This window comes from Ochotona curzoniae, unplaced genomic scaffold, assembly GCF_017591425.1.
Source record: "Ochotona curzoniae isolate NIBS_2020 unplaced genomic scaffold, NIBS_Ocur_1.0 contig_78, whole genome shotgun sequence".
In the NCBI taxonomy this organism is placed as follows: Eukaryota; Metazoa; Chordata; class Mammalia; order Lagomorpha; family Ochotonidae; genus Ochotona; species Ochotona curzoniae.
The window spans coordinates 2,280,643-2,294,032 of record NW_024466559.1 but is presented as its reverse complement, the minus strand read 5'-3'; the positions used below and the strand labels follow the sequence as shown (position 1 = coordinate 2,294,032).

The following is a 13,390-nucleotide window of genomic DNA, read 5'->3' as shown; positions in this document are numbered from 1 at the left end:
TAGAAGGGATGGACTGACTGTAAAAGTATTGACCGGTCCTTCAATGCAGGTCAGATCTGGGAGTCCCAAGAGAGTAACAGCATTCTAGACTTAACTTTTAGTGGCTTTAAACTTTGATGATTTCAAAAGGCAGACCTACGGAAAGGATTCTCTTCCCTGGATACCTACTGGAACTGAGGCTGGTCCAGCCAAATCTGAGAGCCAAGAATTTGATCCTGGAAACACATAGGGTGGTAGTGCCCAGCCATTGAGCTGCCCCCAGCTGTCTCCCAGGCTCTACTGGAGCCAGACCTTGGCTTCATGAGCTTGGCTTCAGGAGAACTGGTGTCCCAGTTGACATCTTAACCACCAGGCTAAGTGTCCGTCTCTAAGTGCCTGCCATTGAAGGTGACCATAGGTTGGATGGTCTCGTTTTTATTTAGCCCAGCAGACACACAATCTGATATCTTGCCCGATGAAGTGTTCTTGTTGCTGAGTAGTGTTTAGCCTAGTTAGACCTTAACTGCACCCCTTTAAAAAAATATTCTGCAGGATTTTCTTGTAAAAAAAATTGAGAGCTAAGAGGCAGATGGTTGTAAATACGGGTTATGCCACCACTCAAAATGCCCTCTTCCCATGGACAAGTAACTGGATTCAAGCCCTGGGTCCTTCATCCCTGGCATTGTGTCATTGGTAACTGAGCACTTGGGTCCTTGCTAACTCTAAGGGACCTGACTCCAGCACCCCCGCTCCTTCTTGGCAATTAAATTTGTAAGAAAGAAACTTAGTCGCAGATAAAATATCATGTCCTTGTTACCAGCTGGCCTTCTTCGGATGCCTTAACCATTCTGTCCCTCTGATTGTCCCTCTTAGCTTCTAACTACTCATAGGCTAAATGTTCATAGATTCTGAAAATTACCAAACTAAAATACAGTTATTGTGGAGTTATATACCAAGTGTTTCCAGATCTGTATAGTCATGTGACATTGTCTATTCAGAGTGTCCTATAGGGTTAGGATTTGATGCAGAGTTTGATCCAAGCTAGACAAGAGTCACGTGCAAAATGCGGTACCTTTTTTCAGGTTTGTCTGTTTGAAAGTCAGAGTAAGAAAGCTCTTCATCTGCTGATATGCTCCTCAAATGGCCACAACTGCCAGGGCTCAGCCAGGCTGGACTGGGCCAGGCTACGAGCAGAGCTTCTGGGTTTCCTAAATGGAGAACAGGGGCCCAAACACTGAGGCCATCTTCCATTCCGGGTTGTTTTCTTAGAGAATTGAGCCTACTGTGCTAAGCAGAGCGAGGTTCTAGGACTCCCAAAGCGCTCCCCCGAATGTCAGTGGGCCTTCTCGTCCCTGCTTGTCTAGAGCAGTGCAGCTGAGCAGTCAGCAATGCGATTAAATCCAAGGTGACTGTCTGCAGCCAGCTTTCTTCCCCTTAAATATAGTTCCATTTGAAATGTAGACATAGAGAGCTTCCATGCATTGGTTCATTTTCTAAATTCTGTAAGGGTTGGATCATACTGAAGCCAGGAATCTGGAGCTCCATTGGTTCCAGGTCTCATGCTGCTCCTGCACCTCAGCACGAAGCTACAATTTGAAGCAGGTCCTTGGGAGTGGGATACTTGTGTCCCAGCTGTTACCAGTGTTCCATACCTGGAATTGATTTTATGTACTAAAAGATCTGGGATTTTTATCATAATTAGCATAAAAAGATTAATGTGTTTGCATACTTTTTGTATTAAATTTTTAATTCTAGTGTATTTTGCATATATTGCATATTTCATGTGCTTAGTAACTGCATGTGCCCAGCTGTAAAAGCAAACCCATTATTGACATGAGTCAGTTGGTAAACAATTGGTAAATTAGAGTCACATCAGTATAAGCTAATGATGTTCATATGTGATTTTTTTTTTTTCGTTGGCAAGGAGAATCAATAGCCAGAATATGGAACTAGCCTTTAGGAAGGGAAAGGGTCTCAACCTGCTACTGAAAGTTAGAACCGCTGGGAAGAAAATGTTCTTAGCCCCAAAATAGCACTTTCCTTTCTTCTTCGTTTTTATTTGTATATTTGAAGGTAGATTTTCAGGAGGAGAGACGGATCTTGCATCTGTTGATTGGCTGTGTGCTTCCTTCTGTGTGTACAGAATTGCGTGTCATTCTTCCGCTGTCTGCCTGAGTCCCCTTTCCTAAATGAGCAGGGGAATGTAATCCCTGTTTCTGGTCAGTCAGGTCTGCTTGCACAACTCGGCACCTTTTTCAGAGTCCTCTCCCAAGAGTTCCGACTGCGTCAGGCTGCAGGCTCTGTGGCTTGATCATCTTAGGATTTTGCATCTGAAACTTCAGAGGATGCCAACTAGGGATCTAAGTTACCTTTCAGATACTGGAGATTTTGTCAAGGAACAGAGCAGTCTTTTGATAGCCATACATAATACTTTCATGGTTGACTGCAGCCGTGTTCTAATAAAACTGTTAACTAAAAGAGCACACTCAGTTTGCTTGACCCTTGCTGTGTGAAACTAGTGTCTTATGTTGTTGGAGTTCCACTTCATATCTTAAATTAAGCACTGGGTGAACTTCCCTCATGTTTTGAAGTTCTTCAAGTTGTAAGCATAAGCATAAAATCCTGTTAGTTTGTTAAGGCTACAGGATTATATATAGAAAGGTCTTCCATCTGGGGGTCTGAAGCCAGGAGCTTCGTCCGAGTCTGCCACATGAGTGCAGGGTCCCAAGCGTTTGGGCCATTCTCTATTGTTTTCTCAGGCCATAAGCAGGGAGCTGCACAGGAAGTGGAGTAGCTAGGACACACACCAGAGCCCAGATGGGATACCAGTGCTTGAAGGTGGAGGAATTAGCGTGTTGAACCACCTTATTGGCCCCAGCAGCATGTATATTTGTCGTACTTTGAGCACTTGAATGATCTTCGGATTTGGGGCTGAAATTCTGAGTTCAAGTTTTATGTTCTTTGGATGTGCCTCTATCCAGAAATCAATTGTTATTTCGCTCACCTTTTTTTTTTTTAATTTGGATGTTACAATAAATGAGTTTGTTATTATACTAATTACAGGATTTTTGTCTTCCTGTAGTTGGAAGATTTGTTTTATGAACCGTTCCAGGGTCAGGGATTTTCCCCTCCTGCACCCAGTTCCTTTCCCCCACTGATTTTCTCCATTATCATTACAATAGTATAACCTTCAGAAACAGCTATAAGTCCATCATTTTGCGATTTACATGTACCCTGACATTGTAGGTATGGATAATGGCATACAGTCTAGCATCTTATTGTCAAGATACATTTGTTGCATTGGGAGTCTATCTCTGATTTGGAAGCAGAGATTCATGCTGCGTTGTATCTTCACATCTTGATATGATAGTCTGTTTTACATACTTCCTCTAGATGACTATATGTACGTGCATGTTTACGTTTGTATCTCTTGCTCTTGCATTTTACATAGGATGTTTGTCCTTTTGAGATTGATTTATTTCACTGAGCATGATGTTCTCCATTTGGGACCATTTTGTTAAAAATGGTAGAATTTTGTTCTTTTTTAATGGTAGAGTAGTATTCCATGGAGTAGATGTACCACAGTTTGTTTATCTACTCATGGGCATCTGGGTTGTTTCCATGTCTTTGCTGTTGTCGATTGTGCTGCTGTGAATATAGGATTACAGGTCCCTTTTTCATTTCCTTTGGCTATATTCCTAGAAGTGGGATAGCTGGGTCATATTATACTGATTTCCATAGTAGTTGTACTAGCCTACACTCCCACCAGCAGTAAAGAAGGGTGCCTTTCTTCCCACATCTATGCCAGCAGGAATTGTTAGTAGAGTTCTGAATGTAAGCCATTCTCACTGGAATTAACTGAAACCTCAATGTAGTTTTAATTAATATTTCTCTGAGAGCTAAGGATTCTGTTTATTTTTTCACATCTATTAGCCATTTGAATATGTTCTGTTGAAAAATTTCATTTCCTTTGCCCATTTCTTCAGAGGGTTATTTTGTTCTGTAAGTAGAGTTATGGTGTCGCCAAGCAGTGTAGGTAAACCTGTTGCATAGAAAGTGAGATTGGATCTTCTCCAGAAAGCTCCTGTCAGGCCGGTAGGAAACTTCACATTTATTCATTAAGGGTAATACTTGGCCAATCGATGAGGACCTAGATCTTGTGTCATGAGAAGCCAGTAGACCTCATATATGATGTATCTTCAGAATATGCTACTCATCTCCTTGCTAAAGAGTGATTGATTGATTTGAAAGGCAGTTACAGAAGAAAGTAGAGCAGCTGGAACTACAGTTGGTGCTCCCGTGGGACGCCAGCATCATAGTTGGCAGCTTGACGTGCCGCACCACAATGCCAGCCCACATTGCATCTTTCCACAGTGCTTCAGTGTGACTTCTGCCCTGGGGATGATTAGATCTTCTCAATCAGAAACTGCTGTGGGCAAGTGTCAGAAGGGCGTCTGATCCAGGCCACTGTTCTTAAAACTAATTCTCCATTTTGTTTTCTTCCCTTCCTTCTCTTTCCCTTTTCCTTTTTTCCCCCTTCCTTATGCTTTGTTTCTTCCTTTTCCTCTTTCTTGGAATTGTAGAGATAGAAATCTGCCTGATTACCTCCCCAGACTTCCCCCTGGGATCTCTGTCCTGCCCACAGCAGGAGCCAGTGCTCAGTGCTAGGCCTCACACATGGTTGTCATGGACACAGTCCTGACTCAGCAGCAGTTAACTTTTAGGCTGTGCGTAAGCAGAAAGCAAGAATGTGAAGTGAAGCTGGGGTTTGAAACTCAAGAACTATGATGGGGACTGTGAACATCATTAATTGCTTTGTCAAATGGCTGTCCCCAAATCAGGCCTCTTGATGGAATCTATTTTGGCCTTCCCTCCATTATTGTCAACATAATGAAATTTCCATGGAATCTCAGCTTTATGCATAATATAAATACTAGTAGTCATGTTGCTCATTCTTTCTCATTTGTATTTAGCTGTGAATCTAAAAATAATTAACATCTGTCTGAAAAGGAGAGATTGTTCATTGATCAGAGATTTCCTTAATATTGCTTCTATTTTTGTTACTAGTATTTGGAGATCTTAGGACCACCCACAGGTTCAGTGTTTCTGAAAGATACTTCTGTCCTAATTTGGTAGTCACTGTCATGCCCATGACTTCCTGCCAGGGGCAGGTGTACAAAACTAAAGGGGTGGAATAGAGTGGAAGAATCGAGGTGCAGTGCTCCCCTGCTGGACTAAGTCGATCTGAACTGATTTTTCTGCCAATGAATTTGTGACATTTTATGTGCCAGAGAAACTCACTGGACATTTAGTGCATAAGACATCTCTTGCATGTAACCAGTTATGAACGCATACTAGGCCTAACATGTACCAAAATTTCAATCGTGAGTTGGAAAGCTATGTTCAACACAGACCGTATTGTGTACACAAAGAGCATAAGCACAGCAAGCAGTGGGAACTCTTTTTGAAGTTCCTTTCCTGCTCAGGGCCAGCCATGCAAGCAGGCCTTTCTGTGGTAGCAGTGTTAAGTCCATTCTGTTGCCTGTAGACACACTGAACTTATTTTGATTGATCATAATTTTTTTAAAAAGATCTATTTCATTGCAAAGGCAGCTATACAGAGATGAGGAGACAGAGGACAAGTTCTTCCGTCCGATGATTCACTCCCCAAATGACCACAGCGGCCGGTGCTACGCCAGTCAGAAGCCAGTTGCCAGGAACTTCTTCTGGGTCTCCTACATGGGTGCAGGGTCCCAAGGCTTTGGCCCATCTTTGACTGCTTTCCCAGGCCACAAGCAGGGAGCTGGATGGGAAGAGGAGCTGCCAGGATTAGAACTGGCGCTCATATGGGATCCTGGTGCGTTCAAGGCAAGGACTTGAGCTGCTGGGCAACCACTGGGGGCCCCCCCCCCTTTTTTTTTTTTAATTTGTGAGGCAAAGGAGATGAAGACAAAGCACCTGTCTGCTGGTTCACTTCCCTAACTGTATGCAATGACTGGTGCTGAGCTAAACAAGAGCCAGGAACAACTCAACCGTAGTCTCGTGTGAGTGACAGGGACCCAAGTCAGCTCTCACTGACTGTCTTCCACTCTGTGTGTGTTGCAAATTGAAATCAAACTGCCAGGACTTGAATCTGGGGGCTCCAGATGGGGGTGACAATCCCAGCAGACATCTTAAACACGGAATCAAGCACTTGCCTCAGATCTCTTCTTGATTGTGTTTATTACAGTGCTTACTCAAGGTTTTGTTTATTGCCTGCTGTATGAAAGGGGTTTATATAAATAAATCCTATAAAACAAGATAAGTAGAAGCAGCCATTAGGCATTTCCAAGGACCAGGCTTCTTGGGAAATCGATGTTTTGTACCATCTGTGTTGTTTTCTAAGTAGCCATTACATGTGTTTAAGTGTTCCTCCTCAGGATCCCTCCCAGTGAAGGGGGCATCCAATGATACCAGTAGGCTTCTGGAGCTTTGAGTCTGCATATTCTTACTTAGAAGTGGACCCATCTTCCGTCTTGGCTGTTGCCATTCTGTATTTCATTTGTGAGCTCATGGTGCTTGTGATTGCGCAGCAAAATCAATCTTCTGCTTTTGCTCTCTAATGGGAAAAAACTTGCAAATTCACACATGGGTAGTCTTTCTCCAGGAATCTTAGTTTGATCTGAATCTCTTGACCATTTCTGCTTGGATCATCTGGAACCTTTCTAGTCGTCTTCTCTTACCCATTTTGTTTTTTCTGTTGACTGAAATAATTCCTAGTAATTTCTACTCTTTCACTAGTTCTGACTCCTAGTTCATAAACCAGTGGACCATTTTAATTACTCTCCTACTTTCAATTTGGCTTCATTTGTTCTAAAGTAGGAGTATTGATGAAAGCCTCTAGATGTGTACAGTGGCTTTGAGGAACTTTAGGCTTTCTGTACCATTGCCCAGTTTCTGCAAAGCCTGCACTTGGAACTCTTCTTTGAGCACTCTTGAAAGTTTAATGTTGTTTTAGTGAAAAATTGACAAGACTGTTAAAAAGCAAGTTAGAGAAACTGCAAGAAATGGAAGGGTAGTTGAAAAAACATTAATAGAAGCACCTTTGAGAACTGGATCATTGAACTTTTACTCCCTTTTCTCCGTCTGCATTGTTTCTTCCAGTAAAAATTTTCTTTATAGATTTCTACAATGTCTACTTTTTATTAATTACAAGACCTAGTACCTTGTTCATCTAATTATAAATGTCATATTTCTGTAAGTTATCAGCTATATAGCTTAAAGCTGCATCTGTACTAGACTCAGATGTGTGCATTCCTGATGCTTATGCATAATATTGATCTGCAATATGTTTAAAAAAAACAGATGGAATACAATTTATTTGTATTCATGTTGCTTTTTATTTTTTTAAGGGACCAGTTACTCTCCACAAGAAAACTCACACAACCACAGTGCTCTTCATAGTTCAAATTCACATTCTTCTAATCCAAGCAATAATCCAAGCAAAACTTCAGATGCAGTAAGTATTAATACACATGCCCAATTTTATTTTGGGAGAATTGGTTGCAAACTTCTGATAGCAAGACTCCTTACATCCAGTTTGTGTTTTTAGTCCAGCTCAAGTTGACCTTTCCTTCATGTGTTTGATAAAATAATACTGTTTTAAACTAATGGATGATGGTAGAATTGAGGAGCGCCGATAAATACCATCTTGGTATAACCTCATCAATACTGCTGTACTAAGAAAAGTTTTATCTTTGCAGTATGTGAATTAAAAAGAAATTCAGACTTAAGCTTCCGTAATTAAAGTAGTTTTAACTAAAGTAATTGTTACATTCATTTTTTTTAATTGTTCAGGTTAAACAGATTTCCAATGTTTTTATTTCACCAGAAATAATTTAAAGTTTGAATATAAAGATTTATTTATTTTAAAGACAGAGAGAGGCAGAGAGTAAGTTTATGCAGTAACTGGGGCTGGTACAGGCTGAGCCCAGGAATCTGGAAACCCAGTCCAGGTCTCCTATATGGATGGTGGAGTCTCAAGGACTTGGGGCCAACTTCTGCTACTCTGTCGAATGCATAAGCAAGGAACTGGATCAGAAGTGGGGCAGTGAGGACTGAAACTGGCAGTCATGGGATGGCAGTGTTGAAGTCAGTGGCTTAACCTGAACCACAACGATGAAACACCCAACTTAGAGGACTTGTGGAGACAGAAAAGTGAAAAACACAGTGCTTGTTAAAGTAGCTCTGGGAAGCACTGAGGGTAAGGACTCCCAGCTTGGATGGGGAAAATAGTAAAATGCAATGAAAGCTTTTTGACTGTTGAAGGGCCTCAGCCAGTAGAGTTGGTGTGTCTGGACATTGTGTAGCATAAAGCAAAAGAACATTGACACAGAGTATGAATTAGAGCATGTTTGGAGAACCTTGAGGATTTAATAGGGTAGAAAAATGGCAGGAGCTAAGTGCAGTTTAGATTAAATGGAATGTTTCATGAACTTTGCATGTCATCTTGTGCAGGGGTCGTATTAATCTTCTCTGTACTGCTCCAATTTTAGTATAGGTGCTGCTGAAGTGAGCACATAAAAAAGTCTTGTCTTGTTGAGGAATACAAATTTTGTGCAAAGATGTTGAAGGATATAAGCAATAAATTAGCAGGCTCACAGTTACAGTAAAAAAAAATTGTTTGAGGTGGCAGTATGGAAAATTGTAAGAAGCAATCATTGGAAAATGGTGACAGGTACAGGTTGATTTAAACAGGTTTAGCTTGTGTGTTACAGTAATTATGATGCCTTATTTGGAATAGGAAGATCCTTGTTGAAATAATCTGTTAGTTTGACATCAATTAGAGAAACAAATGATAGGACCTGACATGATAGCTCAATGGTTGAAGTCCTTGCTTCTTCAGCACCAGGATTCCGTAATTTGCACTGGTTTGTGTCCCAGTGGCTCTAATTCCCGTTCAGCTTTCTGCCTGTGGCCTGGGAAAGCAACAAAGGATGGCTCAAACCCTTGGGACCCTGCACCCATGTGGGAGACCTGGAAGAAGTTCCTGGTTCCTGGCTTTGGGTAGGCTTGGCTCCGAGTGTTTTGGCCATTAGGGAAGCCAGTGGGCAAAGTTCTTTTCGCTGTCTTCCCTTCACTAACACTGAGTTTATGTCCAATTAAGGAGAAAATACATGTGTTAATGACTGGGGTGAGGGTGAAGTGAAAAACATGAGGGCTGTGTTTCAGTATCAGAAAGTGAAGATTTTTGGAACTTGATGATGTAGAGGTGCCCACAACCCTGTCTGTGGGTATCTCAGAACTGGCCCGGGTCAAGAGTTGTGGGTTCATGTTTCAGTCCTTCCTGGCAGGAAGCTGGCTGGCTAAAGAGAGCAGTTTGCTGGCCCGGCGAGATGGCGCAAGTGGTTAAGGTCCTCACCTTACACGCCCAGGATCCCACATGGGCCCAGGTTCTAATCCCGGCAGCCCCGCTTCCCTTCCAGCTCCCTGCCTGTGGCCCAGGGAAAGCAGTCAAGGACGGCCCAAAGCTTTGGGAACCTGCACCCATGTGGGAGACCCGGAAGAGGCTCCTGGCTTTGGATCGGCATAGCATCGGCTGTTGCGCTCACTTGGGGAGTGAATCATCGGATGGAAGATCTTCCTGTCTGTCTCTCTTCTCTGTATATCTGCCTTTCCAATAAAAATTCTTAAAAATAAATCTTTAAAAAAATAAAAGCAGTTTGCACCACTGAGCACACACTTGAGGGGTGTGGTTAAATCTAAGGTAATAGCAAGGTAGATTTCACAGGTAGCTACCATCAGTCCATTTACAAGTAGTCATTAGAATGAATTTTTTTTTTAATGGAAAATGGCCTGTTAATTTACAAAGTGACTCCTAAATTTTTTCTGATCAAAAATTGAATCAGAGTTGGAAAGGGAAAGCAAGACAAGGGAATTTTAACCTGCTGGTTCACTCGCCTGTATTGTAATAGCCCCTGTGGTTGAGTCAGGCCAGAGCCAGGAGCTTGCATTCTGGTGTCAGTCTTTGGACAAATGTCAGCAGAGGCTGGGTGTAGGGCAGTAACTGGGACTTGAACTTGCACTTCATTTGGAATGCTGGTGTTCAGGTGGCGTCTGTACTGCAATGCCTGCCTTCAGCCTAACTTATATAACTGACGATTCAGGATTATTAAGATATGTCCATTGTCAGGACAGTGATATCCAATGTGGACATTGTTTTGTGGGGCAAAATATAATTCAGGGCCTCAGTAGCTGTTTTATTTATTATTATTATGTTTTAGAGCAGCAGTTGATTTTTTTTTTGAGATCTGTTATTTATATGCACTCTCATCAATATTGTAGTATTAAAAATCAGTTAGGTAGTCCGTCTACCTTCAGATCTGATGAGAAGCTTTATCTCCCTCCAGCATCAAGGTGTTAAGGAGTTTCTCCCCCAATCCCACTGGTTCAGATCTTGGTTGTTCTACAGTGCACCTTAGGCATCCGTTGTTGGCTCAAGTAGTTGGCTGCTTGTCCCCAAGCATGGTAGAGCTAAATTGAACTGGAAGATAACATTGCAGACATTTGGGGGAGTGGACCAGTTGATTGGCATGTCTGTCAAATAAATGGATTAAAATTTTTTGAAGAGGTTGGTGCGGTGGCCTAGTGGCTAAAATCCTTGCCTTATGGGCACCGGTTCTAATCCTGGCAGTTACACTTCCCATCCACCTCCCTGCTTGTGGCCTGGGAAAGCAGTCAAGCATGGGAGACCCGGAAGAAGTTCCTGGTTCCTGGCTTCAGATCAGCACAGTACCGATAGTTGTGATCACTTGGGGAGTGAATTGTCGGATGGAAGAACTTATCCTCTGTCTCTCCTCCTCTCTGTATAACAACTTTCCAATAAAAATAAATTTTAAAAATTTTTTTTAAAAAATTGAGGGATTTTTAAAGTACTGATCACAAAACCATTAGACATTGAGAAGTGCCTATTTAGAATTTTCATGTCTGCTTCCATAGTTGCTCTTAGTAAGCTCTATAGCCTTGTGGTAGATGAAGACAAAACCATCTTGGTATTACAATGAAAATAGTTTATCATGTGAGCAGACCTCAGGGTACTCCATGGTTTTTCGGGTAACACTTGGAAAAATTTTTTACCCTAGAAATGGTTGTAGCCTGTTTCCAACTTGAGATAATTGTTTTAGCAAAAATTGAAATTGATACTTGATGCCTACCAGTTTCATCAATTATCTGTTACATGAGTGTTCTTAACTCCTTGAAGCTGGAAGTTGGGACAAGATTGGCTGGAGTTAGGAGTATTTTATTGTAATGCTGTACCCTGGAGCATTGATTATAGCTTGTACTAACCTAGGATATGTAATGCCATAGGCCAGAAGTCTGCAGGCTTCTGGCCTGTAAACTATTAGTGTGGAAGTTGTGCCAGAGAGAGTGTGTTGATGCAGACTCCTTATCTCCTGTGTTTGCAAATGGTCACTTTGAGAAGTACTGGTCTAGATTAACACTCTCCCTCCCAGTATCTTCTGTGTGCTGGCTTTAAGTCTTACTTTCTGCCCTCTGACCAATCCAGTAACTCCATATAGCCAAGCAGAGCCAATTTTCAAGATAACCTCTGTAAAAGAGCGATCATTTTGCACAGTTAAGGTATGGGAAGGAAAGTGGGTGATGGAGAACTTGGTGAATTTGGCCTCTGTGATTGGCCTACCAATTTGGTCAAAGCTTATTTCTGGCTGCTGATGACTAAGAATCAACTCCCCACTGCTGTTACAGATCAGGAGGCACTGGGCTGACGCCCTTATTTTTAGGCGTAAACTTTGAGAGAACATGTGTGGCAGAGTCTGTAGCATTTTTCCAACTGCTCTCAGAATTGTTAAGGCATTTCCAGAATTGGTGTCCAATAAGAATAAATTGCACTCAGAATTAGTTTTCTGACCTATGGACAACCTAAGTTCTCTCAATATGTTTCCTTGCTGGTGAAATTAAAACCTGGGTAGAACAATTGGGTGACTCAGAATTGGCTTCTCAGACTTCACAGTTGTGTCACTTTGGGGTAACCTGCATCGCTGTGTCTGGCACACATGTGTCTACTACCTGCCTCTGCCTCCAGCTGCGTATGGGTTTGGGGCTGCTGCAGGCCATTTGGGAGGGAGCCAGCAAATGGGCAAGCTCTCTGTGTGTGTCTCACAGATGGTCAGATTTCTAAAGACAAAATTGTGTCTTTACACACTGTTAAAACCAAAAGGTCAGGCTGACAGTGTAACATTACTCAGTTTTGGTCTTGCACCTCTTGAGAAGATAAAGATGCTTCAACATCTGTGGTGACCTTTCCCAGCAAGTCACTGTACTACAGGCAGTTTGTTTTGTTACACTATATGTAATTATTATGCCACAGAGTAAAATCCCCCCTTCCATATGCTGTTGGATTTCAGTATTTATTAAACTTAGGGCAATTGACTTCTTTAACTTTTACTAGAGATTTTGGCTTTGCATATTTTGTTGTGACTAGTCTATTTAATTTTGATATTTTAAATAGGGTTTCTGTTATGTATGAAGGCTTTTGGGCTAAGATGTAATATTCATTTTAGTAGTTAACAGTCTAGAGCAAGGTACTTTTTATCAGAAGTCTTCCCATGTGTACACTTTGGCAACTATTGACATTTTTAAACTACTAAATAGCATTAACATTTTCTAATTTTTAAAAATCTGTTTTTAAGCCTTACGATTCTGCAGATGACTGGTCTGAGCATATTAGCTCTTCGGGGAAAAAGTACTATTACAACTGCCGAACAGAAGTCTCACAGTGGGAAAAACCCAAAGAGTGGCTTGAAAGGTATTTTTAATTTCCGTATCATGACATCCATTATTTCTCTTCTTAATTGTAATAGTTGATGTGTTTATTGTTTTCTGTAATTTCTCTTAAATTTAGAGCACATAGCAGCTATCCATAAGGTCCTATGAGCAATTAGCATATTCAATAAAATACTTACTAATCTCCATTTGTGCATCTCTTATAATAAAGATCCTTGTCGTTTTTATGGGACAGTTGTATTCATGTTTCTTTCACCTTTATAGTATGAGGTTATTCCATTAGGTGTTTAAATAAGGGATATAATTTTTCCATAATGAAGAAAATGTGAGTGTTCTATGCACTCATCTCCTGTACCAGGTGAATTGCAGACCACATTGAGTTCTTTGGTTTTCTGTTTACCGTTTTGTTCAATATTTGGCTGGAGTAATGTGGAGACCCATGTCCTTGATGTGATTTTTATACACTGCTCTATTTTTTCTTCTTATTTTTAGAGAACAGAGACAAAAAGAAGCAAACAAGATGGCAGTTAATAGCTTCCCGAAAGATAGAGATTACAGAAGGGAGGTGATGCAGGCAACAGCTGCTAGTGGGTTTGCCAGTGGAAGTAAGTATTAATTTTGTCTCTGA

General features: G+C 41.4%; 1 protein-coding gene and 1 non-coding gene across 8 annotated transcripts in view; one reads left to right on the top strand and one right to left on the bottom strand.

The window, feature by feature from the left end:
- The window catches only part of WAC (WW domain containing adaptor with coiled-coil), a 70,166-nt gene that overhangs the window by 33,267 nt on the left and 23,509 nt on the right, over positions 1 to 13,390 (top strand). For all 7 annotated transcript variants that reach the window (XM_040992563.1, XM_040992566.1, XM_040992565.1 and 4 more), the window contains exons 4-6: positions 7,371 to 7,477; positions 12,669 to 12,784; positions 13,255 to 13,367. In XM_040992563.1, the coding sequence (XP_040848497.1) occupies positions 7,371 to 7,477; positions 12,669 to 12,784; positions 13,255 to 13,367 (336 nt within the window). The remainder of the gene's footprint in view (positions 1 to 7,370; positions 7,478 to 12,668; positions 12,785 to 13,254; positions 13,368 to 13,390) is intronic.
- On the bottom strand, positions 8,431 to 8,537 carry LOC121164483. Its single transcript, XR_005885103.1, has one exon. It is a non-coding gene; the product is annotated as a U6 spliceosomal RNA (small nuclear RNA).